The sequence below is a fragment of the Lithobates pipiens genome, unplaced genomic scaffold (genome assembly GCF_037356315.1).
Source record: "Lithobates pipiens isolate NorthernLeopardFrog02 unplaced genomic scaffold, aLitPip1_a1.2 Scaffold_30, whole genome shotgun sequence".
Lineage (NCBI taxonomy): Eukaryota > Metazoa > Chordata > Amphibia > Anura > Ranidae > Lithobates > Lithobates pipiens.
In genome coordinates, this window is record NW_027507791.1 from 107,242,575 (window position 1) to 107,270,117 (window position 27,543).

The 27,543-nt window shown below is 40.9% G+C and overlaps 1 protein-coding gene across 8 annotated transcripts in view; it reads right to left on the reverse strand.

Annotated features, from left to right (window-relative positions):
• The window catches only part of RYR3 (ryanodine receptor 3), a 1,008,486-nt gene that overhangs the window by 30,070 nt on the left and 950,873 nt on the right, over window positions 1-27,543 (reverse strand). For all 8 annotated transcript variants that reach the window (XM_077464742.1, XM_077464741.1, XM_077464740.1 and 5 more), the window contains 5 exons: window positions 21,428-21,470; window positions 10,845-10,972; window positions 6,288-6,348; window positions 6,037-6,183; window positions 744-878 (listed from right to left, as the gene is read on the reverse strand). In XM_077464742.1, the coding sequence (XP_077320868.1) occupies window positions 744-878; window positions 6,037-6,183; window positions 6,288-6,348; window positions 10,845-10,972; window positions 21,428-21,470 (514 nt within the window). The remainder of the gene's footprint in view (window positions 1-743; window positions 879-6,036; window positions 6,184-6,287; window positions 6,349-10,844; window positions 10,973-21,427; window positions 21,471-27,543) is intronic.

The following is a 27,543-nucleotide window of genomic DNA, read 5'->3' on the forward strand; positions in this document are numbered from 1 at the left end:
GAGTGCTGTCCGCACTTGGGAGCTACAGTTCCATGAGGGAACCATGAATGCCAACATGTACTGCGACATACTGAAGCAGAGTATAATCCCCCCTTTCAAAGACTGGCCCGCAGGGCAGTATTCCAACATGATAATGACCACAAAGACACCTCCAAGACGGCCGCTGCCTTGCTAAAGAAGCCGAGGGTTAGGGTGATGAACTGGCTAGGCATGTCTCCAGACCTAAACCCTATTGAGCATCTGTGGGGCATCCTCAAACGGAAGGTGGAGGAACGCAAAATGTCTAACATTCACCAGCTTATAATGTCGTCATGGAGGAGTGGAAGAGGACTCCAATGGCAACCTGTGAAGCTCTGGTGAACTCCATGCCCAAGAGGGATAAGGTAGTGATGGAAAATAATGGTGGCCACACAAAATATTGACACTTTGGGCTCAATTTGGACATTTACACTTAGGTGTACTCATATTTTTGCCAGCGGTTTAGACATTAATGGATGTGTGTTGAGTTATTTTGAGGGGACAGGAAATTTACACTGTTATACAAGCTGTACACTCACTACTTTACATTGTAGCAAAGTGTCATTTCTTCAGTGTTGTCACAAAAAAGATATAATAAATTATTTACAAAAATGTGAGGGGTCTACTCTCTTTTGTGAGATACTCTAGGTCTCTGATAAAGTGCTGCTGATATTGTGCTACGTCTATCCAATCATAATTATTCTTTGCATATATTGTGTGCATACCGTCATCATGTCATCACACTTCATATCAGGGTCATCTTCATCTTCACTTTTGTTGTAAAATTTCCGGAAGAAGTTGAAGGCCACAACAGTGTAGAGATAAACAACTACTGCCAGAAGGCCGACTGTGAGCACCAGCTGAGGAAATTATACATTAACCATTAACCAGATCTAATTCTGCATTACAAAAAAAAATATATATTTTATGTAAGGGGAAAAGAACACATAATAATAATAATAATAATACAGTGAACCTAACTATACTGTAAAACCTGTTTGCCACCACCAATCAGATTGACCAGACAATGGCTGACAGAAAATACCAGGCCAAAAATGCTAAGGAAGCAAACTTTTGTGGTGCAGATGGGCAAAAACATATCTAGAAAAAGACTTTACAAGTTGTATCCATGGTATCTCAAATGTGTATTGAAATCAAAGAGTTTCTTCTTAGAAAATTTAGTTGCCTACATAAGAGCACTTGAGGACCTCTGCTGTAAAACTTTACTTCCTCAATTGGGTACATTTTAGTCATTTTTTTGGAGTTAATTATACAAAAATGGAGGATTAGGTCATTACCACACCTGTACTATCCCTGTATGAGTTATACTAGTAACCCTGGAAATAGTAGAACACAGCCATTCATATTAGGATGAAATGTCTTTGACTATGATTATCCTTTGTTTAGATGATGTCACTAGACTTAACCTGAGTAGCCTGTCACTTTCAGTTTAAAAGCAGATAACTCTAGGGGGTTGGGCAAGAGATAAACAAAAAATGCACAGATAGAGAACCCCAAGGTTCTGGAGATACATTCTCCATATATAGTTACAAATTACAATGTCTTTATACAATATTACACATAACATTATAACGTTATTAGGGTTACTTGTCTAGGTAGGTACTGGGTGACAATATGGAGACCAAGACATTGCTTTGTCTTAATTTCCCTCATCTATGTTTATACTGAGCTGTAAAATTCTCCTCTGGCCAGCAGGGGGAGGGCTTTGTACTATCAGCAGTATCAAAGTTACTGAGAATTGCTGCTTGTAGTACTCTTTCCTTACCCCTCCATTCTCCAAATTAACGCCTTTGACATCTCTGCCACACCAATGCTGCCTATAGATTGTGGCCGAAGTGCATCATTGCCATCACCACCACCACCTGGCCCAGACTGTTTATCATACAACAGTCTTTATTTCATCCCCACCACTTAAAGCAGTTGTATACCCTGCTTTCACATTTTTACCTTTTTTTTACCTTTTTACCTACATTTTTAAGCCTATAAAATGAATATCATCTAAACCTGTACAGTTTAGGAGATAGTCACCTTGCATGCAGCTGCTGACATCAGCGGCTCATGCTCTCTGAAGGTCCACTCACAGTGCCGGAGCCTCGAACCCTGAAGAAAAGCAGAGGGAACATGTCAGCTCCCTCAGCAGTGCCTGGGAGGCAATGCCTGCACTTCATTCTAAGGTAAGTATTTATGTGGTGCATACTAGCTCATTATGCCTTACAGTTTTTTTTTTTCTTTTTTTGGCGGATATACAACAGCTTTACCTGCATGCAGGTTTAAGGACTATCAAAAGCGTACCATTGCTTTTTAAAAGAGCCCCAAAGTTGTTGGTCAAGGCCTAGCACAGTCACCACTAGTGCAACTTACAAGTTCTTCTCATACTCCTACACTGCTTATCTCTAATTTCTGACTACGTTTAACTAGTTGGTCAAGGCCTAGCAAAGCCACAACTAGTGCATACTGGCAGTGCAGCCCTGTTATTGTTATGGTTATAGTCTGCTATTGTTATATTGAGTTTTTCTACTGCGTTTTATTGTATACTGGGGTGGCACTGCTGTTGTTTCTGCCACCTCAGTTGTCCTACTCCTCTTATGAGTATTTTACTTTATTTTTTGCTAACCTTTCAGAGTGCTGGACTGTGCTACCCCTATTGCTATTTTGCTATTACATGTGTGGTTATCTCTGAGCAAATAATACATTGAGTTTACCCCTACCAATTTGCTTGGAGTCTGGTTTCTTAAGATGGCTCTGGCATTGGGTTACAGGAATTATTTGCAGTGTTGCATTGTGTTTGCTGGTATTTCCTTAACCTGGTGTGTGAGAGGGGCAGAGGCTCCTGAGGAGGTCCAGGCGAAGAAAAGAGGACCCACCACCATGTTTGTGTTCTGGGAGGTTTAACCAGAAATGGGTTCCACATGCCATTTCCTAATGGAGGTCTACACAAAGATGGCAGACATAAGTCTCTAAGAATGTTATCATCCTTTATACTGCAGCAGACAAGTAGGAAATGACATGTGGAGCGCATTTCCAGTTACACCTCCCGGAACACAAACATGGTGGTGTGTCTAGATGCTAAGATGATCGCTTTGACAGTGTTATGTAATAGAGATAATACAGCTTGTAACACACATACATCAGCTGCACAGATGGATGACGATAAGCAATTTCATATGCTAAGGTACTGACCCTTATGATAGTATATGACATCAGTGCACGTTTTTCCATCCGTATTCCATCTGTCTTGTATTTTCACTGTCTATAGCAACTACTAATGATTCTGTTTTATTGTTGCCTGTTACTCTAGCCTCTCCCCTCCACTAGACCACCCCTGCAGTGGGTGGGGTCTTTGAATCTTCCTGGGATGTGTCAAATGAATGCACATGTGTATATAATGAGCTGAAGGAGTTACCACTGCTAGGCTCTGAGGAAGAAGGTATTCCTTCGAAACATGTAAGCCAGCAGTGGTTCTGAAGTCCTTCTCAGTCACCATCTGGAACGATTGCTCCACAAAGAGACAGAACAGAGATCTGTCAATGTAAACAGACATCTCCGTGCTGTCAGGGGAGAGGAGACTGATCTGTTGTTCATACTAAGTATGAACAACGATCGGTCTCCTAACCCAGTCAGTCCCCTCCCACTACAGTTAGAATTACTCCCTAGGGAACACAGTTAACAACTTGATCGGCCCCTAGTGTTAACCCCTTCCCTGCCAGTGACATTTACACAGTAATCTGTGCATTTTTATAGCACCGATCGCTGTATAAATGCCAATGGTCCCAAAAATGTGTCAAAAGTGTCCGATCTGTCCCCCATAATGCTACAGTCCTGATAAAAATCGCTGATCACCGGCATTACTAGTTAAAAAAAAAAAAAAAAAATAAAAATGCCATAAATAAATTTTGCGCAAACCAATCAATATACGCGTATTGTGATTTTTATTACAAAAGATATGAAAAGAAATACATATCGGCCTAAACTGAGGAAACATTTTTCTTTAAAAAAACAAAAAAAATGGGGATATTTATTATAGCAAAAAGTAAAAAATATGTGTTTTTTTCAAAATTGTCACATTTTTGTTTATAGCGCAAAAAATTAAAACTGCAAAGATAATCAAATACCACCAAAAGAAATCTCTATTTGTTTAGGTACAATGTCGCACGACCACGCAATTGTCAGTTAAAGCAACACAGTTCAGTATCGCAAAAAATGGCCTGGTCATTCAGCAGCCAAATCTGAAGTGGTTAAATTTACTAAAGGATAATGCAAGCTGGACATGACTCTCATGGGCAAGAGTATTTGTTTGCTGCTATCATTCAAGACATACAGTGGTGACTGATCCTATATTCAACACCTGAGCCTGGGGTTTGAGACAACAAAGTCACAAGGTAAGCGGCTACTGCTGTGTGCTATCTTTAGCTAAACTATTGTGCTCTGGAAATCCTTTGTACTAAATGTTTGTTTATAAAACAAAGACAGATCAACAGAGTAGTTTAAAAAGGTATAACCTAACAAAAATATATTTTATCCAGAACTATTATGCCACATAGACACGATTGGAATTTCGGCCAGCAAAAGACCGATGAGAGCGTTTCATCGGAAAATGCGATCGTGTGTATGCTCCATCGGAATTTAGCTGGCCGAATTCCCGCCAGCAAAAATTTGAGAGCATGTTCTCAATTTTCCCAATGGAAATTCCGATTGTGTGTATGCAATTCCGACGTGTAAAAACTCACACATGCTCAGATTCAACTACGAGATGGAAGCTATTGGCTACTAGGTATTGAACTTCCTTTTTCTAGTCCCGTTGTAGGTGTTGTACGTCACCGCGTTCTTGGCGGTCGGAATTTGGTGTGACCGTGTGTATGCAAGACAGCTTGAGAGGAATGCCATCAGAATTCAGTCGGGAAAACCATCAGACCTTTTTCCGACCATAATTCGTGTGTATGCGGAATTACAGTTTAAAAGGGAGCAGTCCAGGAATTTCTATATTTGATCATTCAAGTGTCACCATTTTATTATTGCTATTGCTATTGTTAAATAAAAAAAATAAAAAAAAAGCTTCATAACTCTTAGGCCAGGACCATACCTGTGCAGTGCATTATTGTGTGTTGTGTTAAAGCAGCTCAAAAATTTTAGGTGTGTCTTAAACTTTGAGGACAAATAACCATTTTCACAACATAGAACTATTTTTCTAAACAGATAAACCTGATAAGGAGGATAACCGTCACTTAAACTTGAAAGCAGGGTTCTGCGGTTTTTCGTGCGACCAGTAAAAATTAATAGTGCATGCTGTGAGTGTTTAAAGCAGCTGCTTGGGCTTTTCATAATTCATGAGAAAGCTACAACAAGCATCAGTCACTAAAGGCCAACAGAAAGGGGAAAGGCAGAAAGAAGTTTGTAGCACTCCAGGAAGGAGATGGGTACGTAAAATTTAGAGATGGAAGCTAAATTTTGTCTGCTAACATAAGAAGTAATGAATTACAGAGTCCTTTCCATTTTCTTGTAGAAGTGGCGTTGCTGTCTATTAGTATCTCTGATAAACTTCCTTACAGAAGTGCATGACCCAAATATAAGTACCAGTACAAGTGGCAAGAATTACTATCTAATCTAGTGTTATTATCAGACATGCTTTATGAACAGCTTACATGGTTTTTATGACTATCCATTTACAAAGGCTCCGCATATTCCAACTATTCATAAAGGATGGATGGCTAAGTGTACTACACCAGAGGTTGAACCGTGAAATGAGCAGCACTTAATTCTGTAGTCTGCAGCTAGGCAAGACTGTTTCTGGCATGAGTAATGTGAACATATTAGTGGATTCAGTGAGTCATAGACCATACATGCTGCTACTGCTAGATAAACCAGGCCATGCTCCAGTGTAAAGCTTTCATCTTTTTTTAATCTTGGTGCTTATTTTAGAAAAAAATGCAATCAAATGGTAATCTGTGTCATGTAGAAGATGAATTGCTATCCCTTGTTAGAACATTTAAACAGGCTTACCTGTTTTCCATTGTGGGTAACTGAGGAGAGAATGGTTCTTAGGGTCTTGAAACCCATTGCAATGTCCAAGAGATGAGCTGCAAAGAAGAAGTTGTTGTAGTGTCCAAGTATTGACATGGTTGTGTACCAGGCAAGGTAAAGGAATGACTGCAATTAAAACAGTGAAAACATTTATAAATGACAAGAGCTATAGCCCAGCTATACATTTATTAGATAAATGGCATTTTATCTATATGAAGATGGCCACTTACATTGTCAGTAAAAACCACTCCAAGCTTCCATATATGGTACTTCATGTCAATTGAACTCAGCCTATCATAAAAAAATAAAAATAAAAAAAATAATAAAATGTTTCATTCATTAACTTGTCTCATGTACTTGGCTTTTCAAAACATTTTTTTTTTTATCCATTTGTACATTATTTACAAGAATCTACCGCACTGTTCTGTATATTGGTTGCCTATTTCTCTCTCTATTTGTTTCACACAGTGAACTAAAATGTGTCTAATAAATGAGTTAAAGCAGAACTTCTGGCATAAATGCTTTTCCTTGACTGCTAGCAATTCTTTTTCAAATTGTACACTGAGCCACAAATGTGCAGCTTGGTGCTTAGTGTACAATCTCAGCATGCTGTGTGTGCCAGGACAAAGTTATTCCCATGTACATACGCCAAAGTCACATAATACTTCTTGTCCAATAAAGATGGCCGAGGACTTTGGAGCCAGAAGTAGAATGGCAGAAGATGTCAGCAGTGGTAACAGCACAAGGAGAAGGGTATAAATCCCATTACTGGAGGAAGCCAGCAGCCTATGATAATTTGGCTACTTTTTAGGCTAGATATTGCAATATCAGAAAGGACAATAATGCAATTCCCTAATGTTGGGGCCCTATAAATTACTTAGCATGTCATTAAATGTCAGGCAGTGTAACAGAATATGCCTGCCTGATACTTAAATTAAGAATAAAGTGGAACGGCATTACACTTCTGTGTTTTAGTGCACTGTATTAAAAATTCTGAAAAAAGACATAAGTCCATCCAGTTCCAACATAAAAAAATAAAAATAAAATAAAACATATCATACAATTCCATATACCCAATCCTATACCCACAGTTGATCCAGAGAAAGGCAACAAAAAAAAAAACAACAGAAAAGCAGGATCCAATTTGTAGCAGGGGAAAACAATCCTTCCTGATCCCAGAGAGGCAATCGGATTTTCCCTGGATCAAGTTTACCTATAAATGTTAGTACTAAATGATATTATGTAAATTTAGGAAAGAATCTAGGCCTTTCTTAAAGCAATCTACTAAGCTGACCAGAACCATCTCTGTAGGAAGTCTATTCCACATTTTCACAGCTCTTACTGTAAAGAAACCTTTCCATATTTCGAGATGAACTCTCTTTTCCTCTAGATGTAAGGAATGCCCTCTTGTCCTCAGTGATGACCATAAACTCAATACCAAGTTCCCTATATGGACCCCTTATATATTTGCACATGTTGATCATATCCCCCCTTAATCTCCTCTTCTCAAGAGTGAATAAATTCAGTTCCTCTAATCTTTCCTCATAGCCGAGCTCCTCCATGCCTCTTATCAGTTTGCTTGCCCTTCTCTGCAATTTCTCCAGTTCCCCCGAGGCTTGATGCATCTGCTGGCTTATGTACACTTGTGGGAAATTGGGGAAAATTTTAGGCATTTTTCCAAGGCCCTGTGAAAAATTAGTTCACTGCGCTCAACCCAGGTAATTCATGAAACCTATAACCACAGCCCAAACTTTGTAACAGAAGCTGGCACTTATGCAGGGACTGCAGAAATGACTTTATTGTATACAGCATAAAAGATTAATTTGCTGCAACTCCGCTAATGCATTTCAGCCAAAGGAGGCCTGAATCATAGCTAATATTTAGTCCTCCTTCGGCTGAAATGTGTTAGCAGAGTTGTATCAGATGGATTTTCTTTCCTGTATACAATAAAGTAATTTTTGCAGTCCCTGCATGAGTGCTGGCTTCTTTTTTTACACATTTTGCCAAGTGCCATGCACCCTGACTCGAAAAGGTTGGATTAAGTGGTTTATAGAGTTTCAAACCTTTCTGCAAAAAGTGAAGCAAGGCAATATGTTATTTAAATGACCCTAAAAAAAAAAAAAGTGATAAACTGTTTTCCGGTGGAAAAAAACATTTTTTAGAAATATAGCCCAGTGCTCCATTCATATAGAAAACAGGTGCTAATGATCAGTGATGTAATGTGTAAGCTTGGCCATACACTGCTTGGCTAAAATTTGAGCAGTGCATGAACCATCCATCATCACTCTGTTCAGCAAACAGTTGTTCAATTGACTTTTGTAGAAGACGCCTGTCATAAAATGATCAACTGAACAGCACCTGAACCCAATTAGATGCAGGCACTAACAATCATGTATTCTAACAGCCGGCAGTGCCCGGTGTCAGAATACAATAGACTGGCAAGTGAGAGTCATCCATCCTTACTGTTAGCGTGTATGGAGGAATCTGTTAATTTTCTTTGTTTGGCCTGCAGCCTGAATAAAAGGATTTGAAATATGTATGGCCAGCTTAAGTTACCGGTAAACCAAAATTATTAACTTAAACCGAAACAGCTGTGTAGAAGGTATATCATTTGACATGGGGGAACTATACTAAATGGTGAGATTGCAACAGATGTGGAAAATATTGCACCATGGAAATGTGAGCATAATGACAAGACACGTGGTGGACCTCCTGCCTCATCAAGGTCTCTCCCAGACAGAGATTTCTCAGCAGACAAGTGTTTCCAGGTGTGCTGTCTAACCACTTGTATACAGGCAATGGTGTATGAGGCCACAAAACCTGAGTGCAGCTAATGAAAAAAAAAAATCAAGTTCATTTTCATTTTAAATCAGAAGATGTCGTACACCACTACAAAGCTGGACAAATCCACTGGTGTCCTGCTACAACACACCTACAGTTTATAGAAATCTGATCAGAAGTGGGCTTCATTGATGAGCTAAGATCAAAAAGCTATTCTTCCTAGGTGAAAATAAGCCAAATAACTGTGAAATGCAATGAAGTTTCCCTGCACATTATTTGAATGCATTCCTTCAAATGGGGTTTGCAATTTTGATAAATCTTAAAAATAAAAATAACTAGTTATTTAGTCTCAGACAGTGCAGTTAAGGAGGCGAACTCCAATTAGTCCAAAAATCATTATGCAGCATGACAATGAGCCCAAACACAGCCCAAATCATAGAACACTATCTGCTACAGATTGTACGCCCACAGAGCTCTAATCACAACATCATCAAGGCAATTATTTGCAGACAGAGAAAAGCAACTAAGGCCTGGTTCACACTAGTTTGATTTCAGATGCAAATTCAATTGCACAGAATTGCATGAAAATTGAAATCATATTGTTTGCAGTTGTGGCCGATCACATCACGCAGCACAGCATGGTTTTAGAAAATGGTCCTGTGCTATTTTGGTGTGACTTCAATACGATTCTGGCCTCATAGAATATGCAAATAAAATCCTAAATGCAACCAAGTCACACTACATAACCACTGAAAATCAGATCAAATTGCAGCTGCACTAGTGTAAACCTACTTTAGCCTAAAGCCTCGTACACATGATTGGACTTCAAGCAAAACTTTCCCGTGGATTTCTGTACAAAGGGCGTGGCCGTGAACTTGTTAAGCATACACAAGCATACAATCTGACTTTTTCAGCCAATTTTCACCAAATCACGTGTTTTTTCTGCTCTTTACCGCCACCTTTGTTCAACTTCTGTATTGTTGTCTGATCTTTTGCATTGGTTCTGAGCATGCGTGTTTGTAAAGTCCGATGGGTTTCTGTACACACGATCGGACTTTGCTCCATCGGACTTATGTTGTCGAAAAAGTTTGTCTGTTCGCACATCCAACATTTGTCTGATGAAAACTGGAAAAGTTTATCAGATGGAGCGTACACACTGTCGGGTGTTGCCTTTAAAACAGCTAATTTGCATGTTTGTTGTCAAAAAGTCAGATCGTGTGTACGGGCCTTAAGACAGCCAGTCTGCAGCAGAACTGTGGCAAAACCTCCAACAGGATTTGAACAGCCAACTATGGGGGGTACCTCCAGAAACTACATGTACGTTTACAAATTAGACTGATGTTTCTTTAAGGCAAAGGGCGGTTACGCCAAATCTAGATTTATTAACTTTTTTTATTTCGCTATCTAGGAAATGTATTGATTAATAACAAATATTCATGGCATTATTTTGTGAAGCATTTCCACTTTAAAACATACCTAAGACTAATGCAGAGTACTATCTATAGCTTAGGTTTGTGCATTAAACACATTCAATTGTAAGATACCTCAGTTTTAAATGTTAGCGCTTAGGGCCCTTTCTTACATATATTCCTAATTATGAATTACTCTTGGTCTGTATGAACATTCTGATCACTGCGGGTAGACAAAAAAATAAAAGACACTTTAACAGATGAAAAGTTCACTTATAAATGATATGGAGATTTCTTTCTAGAATGTCACCTCAAGGTCAGCATTATGCAAAGTGTTTAAATGTGCCTGATCCCAAGGCTAATGACTATATGGAAATGAGAAGTACATGTACATAGTAAGTTGCATTGGTAATGACAGGAGCTGATATGTGTAAAGAGCTCTGCTGACTTTCTCCACCGCACTGAACTTGAGCAATATTTGTGTGCCAAAGTAACAACACCAGTTATGCGCAATATTCTGCACTCAACATGTTTATGATATTTTGCTGATTACAGCTGGCATTTCTAATTATTACAAGATTTTTTTTTTATACTCACCATGATACAAGTGATCCCTCCTCTATTTTGGTCTTTTCTACAGGGCTAAAATCCAGAGCATTTTTATCCAATCCAAGCAGTTCAGCAATTCTATCTGCTCCATATAAGTCTCCATATTTATTGATGACCTAAGCAAAGAAAACAATTTCACAAACATTAAAGTCCACAACAAAGATGCATTTTCTTATAAACTGGCATCAGAGACATTGTACTTTGCATTTTTAAGAAAAACTTGTCAAGAAAGTGCAGCTGGCTGCACTGCTAGCTATTGCTGTAAATCATGCACTGTTAGAGACTATGTTATGGGCAGCACATGGTCATTCCCTTGAAATTCAAAAGCAAGAAAGTGGGAAACAGCAGACCCTCACCTTTACAAGTTTACTCCCTGTTTCTGTAGATGCTCACAGCTCTTTGATAGGTAAATTGATCTAATCTGAATATTTCAAAGCTAAACTTGGCCATAGATGAATCAAAATTCAGGAAATTCAGCAGGGACTGGCCAAATTTCGATCCACCTACGGCATTTCCACATCCAACTTGAATTTGTGGATAGAGAAATTAGTTTGTAGTTTTTTTTTTTTTGATCAGACGACTGGCTGATCAAGAAAAAAAAAATGACTCATCAGGGGCCAGCTTTAGTTTAGGTCAACAGTATCAAATCCAGCACCCTAAAACTGTCTGGAAAGATGTTAACCTCTTAGCCCTTGTACACACGGTCGGACATTCCGACAACCAAATCCGTCAGATTTTGTCCGATGGATTTTGTGCGAAACTGTTGCATACACACGGTTGGACAAAGTTATCGGAAAATCTGACGTGATGATGTTATTTCGTTACGACGGGACTACGTTCACACTAGTAGCCAATAGCTTTGGTGTAGGAATTTGATCTGAGCATGCGTGGCACTTTGTCCGATCGGAATTCTCTACACATGATCGGAGTATGTCCGATCGGAGCATTTTGACAGAAAATTTTACCAACAAGTTGGAAAACTTGGTCCGTCCGATACTCCGACGAAAACAGTCCGATGGAGACCACACACAGTCGGAATATCCGACAAAACGGTCCGATCGGACACATTCCGTCAGAATCTCCGACCGTGTGTACAAGGGCTTAAGGAGGCCATGCATGGTCGAATTTTGAACACATTTTCTTTTCAAAATCAGAAAGTTCTTTTTTTTGTGGTCCGATGATGCCACCATTGATTTTCAAAATTTAGCGACCAAGCCTTCAATTTCACCTCATGTTGCTACAGAAAAGAATTTTCGTGGCCTGGGAATCTTCTTTTCTTTCCGTAAATTTTCTTTTCTTGCACATGCACAGTTTTTTTTCTTATTACATTTCTCGCATGAATCTCCCATCATTGATTAGAAAATTGTTTGTTTTTCAAAAAAAATACCAACATGTCTTATTCCTCTAATTTGATTGCCGCACAAAAATCGGCCGTTACTGCAGCCCATTGATGGTGTGAAATTCGTACAAAAATTCTTAGATATGATTTTCGAAAGAAAATTCTTTCGAAATTCGAACCGTGTATGGCTGGCATTATGTCATCATTTTTTATTATTATTATTATAGGTACTTATATCGTGCTATCAATTTACGCAGCGCTTTACATATATAGTATATTATACATTCACATCAGTCCCTGCACTCAAGGAGCTCACAATCTAAGGTCCCTAACTCACATTCATACATACAGGGGCAAATTTAGACAGAATCCATCCAATTAACCTACCAGACCCAGGAAGAACATGCAAACTCCAGGAAGGTGGTGCTGTGGTTGGGATTCGCTGTCTGCTATGAGACATTATACACAATATGGTGTGTGTGGCACTTTTTCTGCATTAATTCATGGATCTCCATAGCAGGTTTTGATTTTGCATTGGGTATTTAAATAAGACACATACTTCTTTGTTCATGTTAAACTACTCTCATTGCTTACCGACATAATAGATTTGTTTAGTGTTTACGTCGATATGCAATGAAATCATAATACATTTATAAGAACGCTGAAGGACAAAGAAAATGCTATGCATCTTCTAACAAGTATGTTGCTAAAAGTTGCTATGGGCTAAGAATTATAAACCATGATCACACAAATATTTCTGAACATCTGTCCCATGTGACACAGATCCACTTATTTGCTATCATTCATTTCCTGTGTGCTAGAAGAAATATAGATTGTTTCTTTGCAATGACAAAAAAGACAAAACAATTAAAATGCAATACATCTCAGTAAACAGTGCAGAGTTGAAGCTCTAAGTGAGATAAAAGCTTAACGATGTATGCATTATTAGCTTAAAACACGCCACATGGAAAGACTCCAGGGATTTACTGAAGAGCTGTTAGAATAAAACTGACACCATGTTAGCGCAATATTATTTTGAAGTACTCTAGTAAAGAGGAGACTTACATATTTTTTGCTAGTGCAGAACAAATATTTTAATTGCTGACATTAATTTAATTTGAACAGAAAAGACCTTTATTTACACGCCTTAGCTTCACAGAACAAACAGTTCATAAATGGATGTATATTATGAAAGGTTTATAAAACATATTCATTTTTACGCACAGTGTTAATATCTATATTAAACTGTTCTCTCTGGGCACAAAAACATATTCTAAGTTACTGGACTGAATTTAAATACTCAATCTAATTGATTTTTAATAATACAGGAAAAAAAGTTTTTTTTTTTTATAGAACTGTGCATTTACCACACTTCTTGCTATGATGTCTCTTGAAACTTGCCATCCCTATAGTGTTGCAGGCTAAAGTGTTCTTGTCATTGCCTAACTACTAAGCAATGATATCCACACATACATTTCTAATGAAGAAAAGACTTTGGTCAAATGTATTGGGGATGAATGTCTAGGGACTGTTTGAACTTGTCTAAAGAGATTACTTGGCTGGATAGAAATAATTTGTTTAGAAAACTGCTTATATTGCTGTATATTTTATTCCGTTTTCTTTTACTGTCGTATTATTTTTATGAGCAGGCAGATGCATTTATAATAGATATGTAGTTATTTCACAAAAATTTGTATTATATCTATTTTATTTATACAGACAAGTATATTTAGAGTAGATCGATTGAATTACATTATACCCCTTGTTAATCCAAATTAAAATTTAGCAGTGATTGTTTGAGCTGTTTTAGGCTGAATTTGCGATAACCTGTTGTGGTGCTTTAGCGCACCACGTGTCTTGCCAAAAATAGTGCAATGAGGACCAATTCAAGTAAAGCCTTTTGACCTCTATATGTTTAAAAATCTCATGTTTGTCCTAGCATACTGGACAATGCCAACAAAGGATCAAGCTGATGTGTGATCTTCAGCTGTGGGTTTATTTAATACAGCACCCTAACCTACAAGTACACTCTTCAGGGATGAAGGGCATTACCTTGGGAGGTGCTTCACATAAGAAATGAATGACATTACCCACCCCTGGAAAAATTAAAGATGGCAGCATCAAAGTACATAATTCCAATAGCAAAAGTGAGTAGTAAGTAAGTGAAGTATCACCCAAGCTAATGTCTTTCAGCACTGAAGCGTCTACTTGCAGGCTGGCATACCGTGGTAAGTGAACACACAACCAGAGAAGTGTTGGCACATTTTTTGCTTTAAATGACATTATTTGGTATGCCACAACTCAACATTATTTTCTCTTCTTTTGGTAACAGGATACCAATGTTTCTGTCTTTTTTGGGCAGCCACTAGTCTTAAGAGATATATATATATATATATATATATATATATATATATATATAGTTTTTAAGACTACAATAGTCAAGTCTCCCCCTATCAGGAAAATACTGCCCCGATCTAATAACCGGATTTTATCTAACGTTCATATAATTTTCATCCTCCTTCATCCTTTCACAGGTTGTAACATTGCGGTATGGTTGCAGACAACATTTCATTGCATTAAAATCACCCAGTGCTCAGCTGGGACTTAACATCCTTCCACAAGTCTTAATATCCATGGAAACTTAGCTGGTGGATATTATGCTCTGATTAAAATGTGGATTTGTACAGACAGCTGAAACCACAATGCATGGCTTTTCTCAGTAAAGTCCTGAGCAGGTTATGCTGCTTTCAGATTGATTATTGACAGCAGAGCATCTTAAAAATATGTGAACATTTTAGCTCTGCAATTTAGTTCAGACATAGTTTTCTACTACATTTGCTAATTAATTTCTTCTGTCACATATTGTCATATTTTCAGTTCAAGACTTTTAAAAATTACTAAATAAACAACCTGATTATTTTACACAACTATGGATCAACTGACACAAGCACATACTGATTGCAAATCACAATTTTTTTTTTTTAAACACAGCAAAAACATTACAGCTTGATCAGATGAAGATTTCTGCCTTTGTTTATTCTGGTTTAACCCCTTGCTGCCCAGCTGCTTTATAAAAATAGACAGAATGCTGCTTCCTGAGGGCAAGAGGCCATTTAAAAACAGGTTTCCTTTGCTGTACTAATGTGCACCCTCTAATACATCTATGAGCATGCTCTGCGATCACAGTGTCTGTGAACAATGAAATAAACAAAGGCTGTGAGAGGAAACAGATTATTTCCAAGTGATTGCAGCAGTGTTTTTACAGTGCACCAAGATAGCCACGTGTGATCGATTAGCTACATGAGTGCAGTGTCAGCAGACCAGTGTAAGCCAGTGTAAGCCAGTCATAATGTCTCTATTCATTAACCACACCCGCCACAGTGTCACCAGAGCAGTATATACCAGCAACAGTGTTTCTGATCGTTAGCCACACCAGTCCCAGTGTCACCACTAGACTAGTGTAAACCAGCAACAGTGTTCCTGATCGCTGCCACACCAGTGCCAGTGTTGCCAGACCAGTGCAACCAGCACCAGTGTTAATGATTGCTGCCACACCAGTCCCAGTGTCACCAGACTAGTCCTCAACAATGTCCTTGTTTGCTAGCCATACCAGTCCCAGTGTCACCAGACAAATGTAAGCCAGCAACAGTGTTCCTGATTGCTGCAACAACATTGTCATTGTCACCAGACCAGGGCAGCCATTAATAGCATTCCTGATCACTTGACATACCAGAACCAGTGCAGCCAGAAGCAGTGTGCTGATCACTAGCCACACCAGTGCCAGTTTTGCCAGTACCACTTCTAAGTCAGACACAGTGGTCTGATCTCTGTCATACCAGTGCCAGTGTCACCAGAGCTAGTGTGAACTAGCAACATTGTCATTATCACTGTCACACAAGTGTAATGTAACCAGAGACATTGTAAGCCAGCAACAGTGTTGTGATCACTAGCCACACCAGTATTGTGTCATCAGAGCCAGTGTAAGCCTACAACATAGTCTTGATCACTTGCAACACCAGTGCCAGTGTAAGCTAGCAACAGTGTCCTGATCACTGCCACACCAGTACATTGTAGCCAGTATAAGCCAGCTCCATTAATTTGATTGTTTGCCACACCAGTACAGTGTCATCTAGTACCAACATTAGCCGATATGGGCATCCAGATCACCAACCAGCACCAGTGTCATCAGGTATTGGTACATATACTGCAAAAAATGTCCAACAAATGTACACTAGTGCGGAGGCCTTTAAATTCTAAGCATAAAGAGTGTGCATACGCGGGAGCTCCAAGATAGCCGCTTAAGTCCAGAGCTCCGCATCACCCCGGACCTACGGCGCACACAGTTCCGCTCACAGCCACTCAGGACAGTCTCCACTGGGACACCCTAGCCCCTGAGACCCCCGTGCACACCCCTAGATGTCTGGGCCAGATGAGATCTCGGGCCCCAATTTGACATATCAACTTGGGGTGGGTGTAGCAAGATGGCCACCACCATAGCAGCAGCACAGCCACACGTGGCCTATACAGAGGGATCCCAGGATTTAGAGACAAGTCTTAGCCCCAGCAACCCTCACCTACTCCCAGGTGAACCATGGGTGTACCCAGCTCCCCCTGGCTCCCTCTCCAGCCTCCACAGTGCCGCTGCTGGACTGCTCCATGGAGGACTACACACTTTCCCCGATCAAGCCTTCCCAGACTCATGTGCTTGTGAGCATATCCCCAGGTATCCCAGTCCAGGACCCGACTACACCGCCAGCGGACCTACTCCTCTGACATCCAAGAGAGGGGGCAAGCCAACAAGGCGGCTAAAATCACTAGGGACATTAAATCTGATTTTCAAAACCTAAGATCCAGAATGGAGGCCATAGAAAATAAACTGGACATAACAGTATCCAGAACCAATCAGAATTCAGCCCACATTCAGATCCTCCAGGACTAACTTGAAAAAGCCCTTTCCAGAATTCATGATTTGGAAAATAGGTCCAGAAGATATCATTTCAGGATCTGGGGCTTTCCTGAGACCATCGCGGACATTTCTTCTGCAGTCCAAGAGCTTATTAAAGATCTAATCCCCAATACCCCTCCTCACCGCCGGGAGTTGGACAGAGCTCACAGGGCCCTGGGACCCTCCAGAAATGATGGATTCCCTAGGGATATAATTGTGAAGCCACACTTCTACGCCATAAAGGAAGAAGTCATGCAACAAGCACACTCCAAGCCAAAGGTGACATGTCAGGGCCATCAAAATCAAATGTTTGTAGATCTCTCTCCCTCAACAATTCAAAAGCGGAGAGCTCTCAAACCACTCCTGACAGTCCTCTCACAACAGAACATTAAACATTGATGCCTTCCCATTTGCTGTGAAATTTACACTGAAGGGCAAGACACACTCTTTCACAAACTTGCCATATGATGAAAAGCTCTTCCTAAACCTCAAGCTCATCTCGCAGGAAGCATCTATGGACTTTACCACCTCATCTGTAGGCTCTGCCAAGTGTCCTCCCCAAGCAAGCCCAGTCTCCCCCATCTGGAACAAAGGAAACACCAAGAGATCCAAAGAAGGCAGGCCCCCTTAAGACTGCAACTCAAATCAACATATACCCTAATCTTAGTTGTACTCACTTAGTTGTGCAATCCAAATTTTTCTCCTGTTGCTTGTTACAAGCAGATTACAGGACAGGACAATGAGTGTTTCTTTATTTTCTTAAAAAGTTGTCCTAAGTGTTTTCAATGAGTATGCTACCTCCTTCAGAGCTTTTCTCTGGAACTTTCCCAGCCCAACTCGAGCGAAGCTCCAGGGGCGCTGTAAATTTGGGTTTTCCCATGGCCTGGGGGATAATAATTTTACATGCATTTAGGACCCTAAACGGGCAGTCTCAATGCCTTCAGCATGTTTTGTGCTCATTGAGGGGGCCCTCCCTCTCCCCCCCAACTGGGGAGGGGAGGGAAACACCCCAGAGGGAGTCCTGGGGCTCCTGTTTTTCTTTCTTTTTTCCCCAATGTTCTATAGATATGATATTTTTGGTTGTGTTTATTTTATTTTACTGCTTCCCATAGAAGTCAGGGTTCGGGGTGACCCCCTAGGGCCTCCACAAGTCCATAGTAGCAGTTTGCCTGTTTCTGTGGGATGGGTTGTTGGCCCTCATTATGAGGCAGCCGATTTTTTACATTACGAGTTTGGCAGGAGTGCTCCATGCCATACCCAATTGGTCTTCCTAGAAGACGCTTTTCCTTATTTTGTCTATTTTCCTCTTTCTCTCTATCTCTAACTCTTCATCATTTTCTAGCCAATCTACAGGTTATGTCATGTGCCCATTTCCAGCTCCGGATCGAAACCCACCATAAACTCAGACCTATTTCAAACGTAAGAAGACGGCAATGGGTAAGTAGCGGTAGCTTCTACAGCATTCCACCCCTCTGTTCTTATGGCTAACTCAATCCCAACAAAGACACATTTCAAGATAGCTACACATAATGCTCAGGGACTAAAATTCCCTCGGAAATGCAGGAAATGTTATGCTCCAAGCATATTATGCAACATTTTACCTAGCGAATGCAGCAAACAACACCAAGGGGGTTAGCAATCTTATTCTCTAAGCACAGTAAATTTTCCCCGATCACAGACAGAGACCCGGAGGGAAGATTTCTCCTAGTAAAGGGAACTGTGGAGGGACAGTTATACTCCATAGTATCCTACTATGCCCCCCAATAAAGGGACAGACAAAGTTCTTCCAGTCTCTCTTCAAAACCCTGAACCCCCTCTTGGAGGGCATGGCCATCTTTGGAGGGGACTCCAACATCCCTTTTGACCAGGGGCTAAATAGGTCCAGACCCACTATGGCCCAGTTGACCCGATCCACTAAGGTGAGTCTTAAAATAGCTAGACTCCCTAACTCACAAGTCCTTGTTGACATTTGGAGGGAACTGAACCCCTCAAAATGAGACTATACTAACTATTCCTGCCCCCACCAGTCATATGCCAGGATTGACCATATCCTAGTTTCCCCAAGTCTCATTCCATCCACCCAAAAATCGACCATCAAAGATACAGTCTGGTCAATCGGGACTGCACTGGTGACTAAATGAAATAGATGACTCCCTAAAGGAATACTGTAAACTGAATGATGTCGACAATATTTTCCCAGAAAGGGCAGCTCACAAAGTGAACATCAGAGGCAAAATAAATCCAACTGGCGACCCAAATCAAGAGAGAACGATAGAGGGACATTATCAATATAGAAAAAAACCTTTGCAACCCTAAAGAATACACAAAAGAAATGCCCAACTAAGGCCTCAATAGAACAGTTAGACGCAGCTCTCACTGCAAAAGCGGAGAAACATATTCGCTGGAGTGGGGCCAAATTCTACTTTCAGAAAGACAAAATTGTCTCTGTTAGAGTCTAAACTTTCACCTTGGTATCGCGCTCTCGCCCTCCCCAAAATTAGAAAAGCTCTACAGCACAGCCTACCCAGACAAGGGCCCAATAACTTTCTGATGTACCTTCCCTTACCGACACTATCTACTGAACACAAAAATTTGTTAGAGGCAGCCTTTTCGGTTGAAGAGATATTGGAGGTTATAAAAGAACATAAGAAGGGTTCAGCGCCTGGATCTGACAGTCTTTCAGTACCCTATTACAAGGCCTTTGCCAGTACTCTTGCCTCATATATGGCAAAATTTTTCTACGCAAAAACCCTAGGCTCCCCCTTAGACCCACAACTCAACACTGCCTACATAACACTAATACTCAAACCTGAAAAAAAACAGGAAGAAGTGTGAAACTATAGACCCATCTCCCCCAAAATTCTTGCCAATCGCCTAGCTTCCTTCATAAGTTGGTACAACCACAAGGACCAAGTGGGATTTATTCCTGGCAGACAAGGGCCAGACCAAATCAGAAGGGCAATAGACATAATTTCCCTACTATAATCTAGGTGGGATAAGGGCCACAAACAAGAAGGAATGCTACTCTCCCTTGATTTGCATAAGGCTTTTGACTCGGTCACCTGGCCTTATATTTTTACCCTCATGGAGTGCTGAGAATTTGGCCGGTCGCAAATCGCTCCAACCCCAACATCCAAGGGGTAACTAGCGTCTCTCAAACCCATAAATGTGGATTATTTACCGACGGCATGCTTCTATTTATTACTTCACTGATCACAACCCTTCCCAATCTCTGCAAACTATTGAATGACTTCACAGCTGCCTCAGGCCTCTGGGTAAACTATTTTAAATCCCATGCTCTAAACATTTTTCTTAACCTAAGACCACTGATAATGTTACCGCCAGTAATCACACATGCCACAGAGCCGCGGGGGGCCCCTACCTTGCTCTCAAATACTTACCTTCTTTAGGGTTTCTATCTACCTTTACTATTCCCCACCCCCCTCCTCCCCGCCCTCCCTGTCAGCCTACCTCTTCCTTTATCTGGGATAAAAGATAGAAGTTAAAGTGTAATGTTACACATAAGGTTCTGACATACCTATGTACTTTTGTACTTTTGTATTTTTGTAATTTTGTATCACTGAACTTTCATTGATCTTGCAAATAAAAAATATATTCAACCTTAAAATGCTGGTCTTCAAAGTGGTTAACAAACAGATTTATTTCCAAATGACACCATAAGGACATTGTGAGGACCAGAAGAACGTTAGTAATATAGACCATAAAAATATCAATTGTTGTTGCAGAATGGTAAGCTGCACCATGGCTGCCCTTCTCACACAGGGAGATCTTGAAAGCAAGCATACTCAAAAAACAAAAGGGTGTGAAGGCCTAGTGCAGTTCCAGATAAAACTTTATTGGAAAAGGAGAAAGTAAAAAGTGCATACACACAATGGCCAGAAGCTAAGACAGCAATATAGACCAGACCCAAGTGGCAAGGTTGTCCTAAATGAGGATGAGCATCACCAAAACCCTGGCTTCACTGAGACTTGCCAGCTAATGTGTTTCTAGGGATGTACCCTCTTCTTTAGAGAATCAAGTTGCTCTGAAGAAGAGGGTCTTGTCCCTTGAAACACCTTTTTTTCTGTGTGCGTCTATCTTTAAAATGGTTAAAAGCAAAAATGAGTTGCAGTTGTTTTGTACTTAATGTATTCAATCTTTTTAGATTGAATGTCAATTGTGTTCCATGTACTATATTAAACATTTAATTTCCACTGAACTATATAAACAAATAATGCATTGTATGACATTCACAGTAACTATACACACAGGAAACAAAGGGCTTACCTTCCTCTTAACAAACTTATCCCAGTAGTTATTAGGGAAAGACCTAAAAACAAAATAAAAAAGTCACATTCAAATCAACAGCAATAGCATAACAAATATTAAAAAGCTTCACATGATCTGCATTTAAATGACAAAAACAGAGGGATTGCTACAATTAACCACAAATAGAGCTTTCTTTTGATGGTATTTGATCACCTCTGCATTTTTGCGCTATAAACAATCTAAGAGTGACAATTTAAAAAAAAACACAATATTTTGTACTTTTTGCTATAATAAATATTCCCATTTTTTTTTTAAAAAAGCTATTTTTTTCCCTCAGTTTAGGTCGATATGTATTCTTCTACATATTTTTGGTAATAAAAATCACAATAAGCGTATATTGATTGGTTTGCGCAAAAGTCATAGCGTCTACAAAATAGGGGATAGATTTATGGCATTTTTATTATTATTATTATTTTTTACTTGTAATTGCGGCGAGCTGCGATTTATATCGGGACTGCAATCGGGCCTTAATCTAGGCTTACCTGTAGGTCAAAGTGGTTTGTAAGGGTTTACAACCACTTTAACTCTACTTTAACCATAGTTGTTTTACCCCTCAGGCTCTCAGGGGGAACCATGCTTTTAAAGACATACAATATAATGGTCTATTTAGAACGTCAGTTCCTGGCATTGTCTAAGTCTAATAATCTGGGACTCTGGGAGGGAAAAGCCCACAAAGAATGTTTGACCAAAAGTCAACATTCTAGTATGTTCCTACAAAACTCTTGAAGTCAAGGAATGGAAGTCAGGTTATATGTTTCACTATTTTCATAAGACATAACAGTTTTTACTTTTGGGACACTTTTATAAAAGGTTAAATCACTTTTCAATGTATGCATGATAAGAAAAATATTACCATGTCTATATTTTACTGTAATACTTATAATAAGAAATAAGTGTGTTTTGTAATCTATATGTTTTCAGAAGAAAGATGAAAAATGGTGCAAGGTATACATCTTTGAACCACTTCAGCCCCAGAAGATTTGGCTGCTCAATGACGAGGCCATTTTTGCGATATGGCACTGCGTCATTTTAACTGACAATTGTGCCGTCATGCGACGCTGTACCCAAACAAATAGAGCTTTCTTTTGGTGGTAATTGATCACCTCTGTGGTTTTTATTTTTTGTGCTATAAACAAAAGAGCGCCAATTTTCAAAAAAAAAACACAATGGGGGCTATATACTAAAGGAAAATCCACTTTGCACTGCAAGTGCACTTGGAAGTAAAGTCACTGTAGATCCGAGGGGGACACGCAAGGTAAATAAAAAACAGCATTTTAGCTTCCACATAATTGGATCATAAAATCAGCAGACCTTCCACTCATTTCAGACCTACCCCTTAGGCCGCGTACACACGCGGGGACTGTTCGCCCAACTTTGTCCGCTGAACAGTGTTTCGGCAAACAGTCCGCTCGTGTGTGGGCTTTCAGCGGACAGTTTCAGCGAACAGTCCGCTGAACAAGGTTTTTCGGAAATTCCGAAAAACTGTCCGCTGAAACTTTGTTTCAGCGAACAGTCCCCTCGTGTGTAGGCTTGTTCGTCAAACTAAGTTCCGCGCATGCTCAGAAAGGATTTACACGCCGAAAGTTATAATGCAGTGTATAGGACGTCGTATTTTTCGTCCCGTCGTACGTGCCGTTCACGTCATCGCGCACGGTTAATTAGTGGTTAATAAGTAATAATTCATGCATTAACATGGATCGCTGGGTAAAATCGCACACCTTCAGCCAATGTTACATGAGTAAGATAATAGTACACTGATGATTGATATTTCAAATAATATTAAACACCACAGGGAATATAACTACATACACTCTATACATACAATGATATTTAAATTAACCCAGGAATAAACATATTATATCCCATATAAGAGATAATTGAGTAAAATCCAACTTTATTCCCAGAAGACCTAATATAAGGATTCCTAGTTTTAGAGCACCATCTGGTGGACAAGTGAATTCACTGACTGTGCAAACAACAGTTTATCAGTAATATTACTCCCCAATCAGATGTGAGTAAATTTTCCAAGCTACACCCTTTAGGCTGTTTCCTAGATAAGAGGATTTTTGCGAAAATTCAGTGAGAAAAGGGATTGAGGACACCATCTTTGATCATCATCCAGGGTTCAATCTTTATCTTTATCACAATCTTTATCATCCCCATCATCATGTTTTGTGATCCTCATCATCAGCATGCTGTCTGTCCGAGACATTCAATTGATTTCCTGTAAGGTCCTACTGGGGTGTGGCACTTTGTTTGACACCAATAACTTCCTGGGTATTGGGTGGGGGGTGCGAACTGTGTACTTATAATATTTAATTGCGGCTAGTTGGCAGGCATGGTCCAAATAGTGTACAGCTACCAATTTTACAAGCTAATCTCCTTGGAATTGTAATGACCATGCTGGGTATAGACTGCTTTATTACCAAGGTAAAGGTCTTTAGCCTGGTGAGCGGGGTGGAGATACATCCATTGTACATACTCAGTTACCTGCATGAGCCAAGTTAAGCCCAGGGGCTTAATTTACTAGAAACTAAAACCTGACTTATTGCTGGCAAAGAGGTTAGCAGATTAGGTGACTGCAATGTAAATACCCTGGTACAAAACTTCTGTGTCAATTATTGCTTTAAGGTCCATGCTTGCATTAGCCTTTGCTATTGCTACCTTATTGCCATTACTTGGTATCACATTTTGTATACTCTTTTTTCTCACTTTCCAATTGTAATTATTGACATTTACACAAACACAGAAATAATTGCAATGTGGAACTCTTGTATTTTCCTGACTTTCTGAAACCCTTTGTCTGTCTCTTTTCCTTTACTATTGAGAAGGACCACTAAATGCTATACCTTGGTAAACTAAACATACTAAATTGGTGAAGCAACGTTGATAAAAATGAGGGACACAATAAACTTCTGCTGTTCTAGGTGGGTCGTTTCAAATGAGATGCTAATTTCACTTCTTTATTTTCATGCTCCTATTTCTTCTGTCATGTAATATGGATATAATGTGTTATTCTTCCACTGTTTCAATTCACTGCCTTACCTGCCCCAACAGTTACTGTTTAACCACTTCATATGTTACCCCCTTCATGACCAGGTGTCAGGGAACTCACCGTACGTATGCCCGTCCCCGTATAGCAGCAGTTCCCGTTCGTTCCAGGCGCTATGCGCGGTGTCCCCGTCAGAGGCGTACGAGTTCCAGAACGAACGGACGTATGCTAAACCGAACACGTGGATGTACGCCAATCCGAACACGCGAAAACACCCGCGCAAACTGAACGGATGTACGTCTTCACGCACGGACGGCCACTTCCACCAATCCTGGCTCACTTCCCTCTATATAAACAGGGTCCTGGCCTGACACCAGTGCTGGATCGTCTTCAGCTGTTCCTGTAAGACCTGATCGTTGCTCCTGTGACCTTGCTCCTGAGACCTCGCTCCTGTGACCTTGCTCCCGTGATCTTGTTCCTGTGACCCATTCCTGATACCCACTCTTGGATTCCCCGTGTTGCTATCTCCTGGACTACCTCTGACCCCGGCTTGGACTTTCGACTTTGGCTTGTCTCCTGATTCGGTACCTCGTTTGCTCGCACGTTACCAGACCCCTTGCTTGTTCCTGATTACGCACCTGTCTCTTGTTATTGTACCGCATTGCCTGCCAGTTGCCGATCCTGCCTGTTCCAGACACGTAGTGCTCCCTGCACACCTGCTGATCTTCCGGTGCCTACCTATGTAACCAGTCTACACCTCTTCTACCGTGAGGACCCAGCATCTCCAAGGCCTTTTACTTCCATCTGCAGGCACCTGCACCCTTTCGTGTCCTCACGCTCCCTGTTCCCATCTCCAGGGGCGTGGTGACCGGAACCGTGCGAGAGGCCACCCTCAGCAGTCTGACTCCGCTGTAAGGTACGTGACAGTACGATCCAGCCAAACATGGAGTCAGACAGGGGGGCCTCACCTCTGGAAACTTTGTGCCAACAGATCTCTGCCCTTACCCAAGCAGTTCAAGGCCTGCAAGACGGTTACCATCAACTCGAGCAGAGGGTGGAGTCATTAACTCCAAACACTACTGCCTCCCAAGGGGCTACAGCATCTCGGTCCGCCGGTCCGGCAACTCCAGCATCCATGCCTGCAATAGTGGTGCCATCCCCGGAGCCTCGAGTTCCTACCCCAGAGCGGTTTTCCGGAGATCGCAGCAAATTCCGTGCTTTTCGTAATGCATGCCAATTATACTTCCTGTTACAGCCTCGCACCTTCTCCTTGGAAAGCACAAAAGTTGGGTTCATCGTCTCCTTGCTTCTGGGGGAACCTCAGACCTGGGCCCATCGCCTCTTGGAACAGGCCAGCCCTCTACTTGACACTACGGACTCTTTTCTGAATGAGATGGCTAAATTATACGACGATCCTCAGCGTGCCACCACTGCTGAGGCCAGTCTCCATGCTCTGCGACAGGGTCGCAGACCTGTAGAGGATTACGTAACGGACTTTAGGCGGTGGAGTTCTGACACTCAATGGAACGACGCCGCCCTACGTTACCAATTCCGCATTGGACTGTCCGAACCATTAAAGGACGAATTAGCCCGCATCGAAGTTCCCAGTTCTTTGGAGGACCTCATACAGGTATCAATCCAAATTGACCGCCGTCTTAGGGAACGGAGAGCTGAAAGAGTTGGTCAGTTTCGCCCCACTTGGATGTTACCCAAGGTTCCTAATTATCCTCCTACCTCCACACCTGCTCCCACCTCCGAAGCTCCAGAGCCAATGCAACTAGGATTACTTCGCTCACCATTGTCTTCTGAGGAGAAGCTACGCCGGCGCCAGAACAACCTTTGCCTCTACTGTGGGGAAGCTGGTCACTATGCGAATACATGCCCAAATAAAATTAATAAGTTCAAAGACTCACCTCTTGTATCCAATGCATTACCTCTGACGAAATCAATTCATATAGCTGTTCCCTTTTCCTTACAGCTTCCAGGAGGAACACTCCAGGTCCAAGCTATAATTGATTCGGGCGCCTGTAGTTGCTTCATTGACCATACTCTCGTTCTGCAACACAACATTCCATTGGCACTCAAGCAACGCCAACTTTCTATACGGTTAGCAGATGGATCCAACATCAGATCAGGTCCCATTACCCATGAGACTCAACCACTGCTCGCCAACATTCTATCCGGTCACCAAGAATTAATCTGCTTGGATGTCATTTCTTCACCACTCTTCCCAATCATTTTGGGAATGCCATGGTTACAAGCCCATAATCCCCAAATAAACTGGATAACCGGTGAGGTAATGTTTCGGTCCACTTATTGCCTCCAAAATTGTGTCAGGACCTCAAACCACCTGGTTCCGGTCATTGCCTGTTCGGGTCCTACATCTGAGCTCCAGGAGTTGGTCCCAACCACATACCACAAATTCCTGGACGTGTTTGACAAAAGAAAGGCAGACACACTACCTCCTCATCGGGTCTACGATTGCCCAATCGAGTTATTGCCTGGAGTCGAAATTCCATTCGGGAGGATATTCCCTCTATCGGAACCTGAACTCCTGGTCCTCAAAGAATACATCGATGAGAACCTCAAGAAAGGATTTATCCGACATTCATCTTCTCCAGCCGGTGCTGGAATATTTTTCGTTGAAAAAAAGGACCATTCGCTCCGCCCATGTGTGGATTACAGGGATTTAAATAAAGTGACGATTAAAAATCGCTACCCCCTTCCATTAATTCCAGAATTATTCCAGAGACTTCGATCAGCCAAAATATTTACAAAGTTGGATTTACGAGGGGCCTATAACCTAATCAGAATCCGTAAGGGGGACGAATGGAAAACGGCTTTTCGGACACGTTTTGGCCACTTTGAGTATCTGGTCATGCCATTTGGACTCTGCAACGCCCCAGCCACTTTTCAACATTTTGTTAATGACATTTTCAGGGACTTTTTGGATTTATTTGTAATTGTTTATTTGGATGATATTTTGGTATTTTCAGACTCTCTAGAAACCCATCGTGACCATGTGAAACAAGTTCTCCTGAGATTAAGGCAACATGGGCTCTATGCCAAGGCCGAGAAGTGT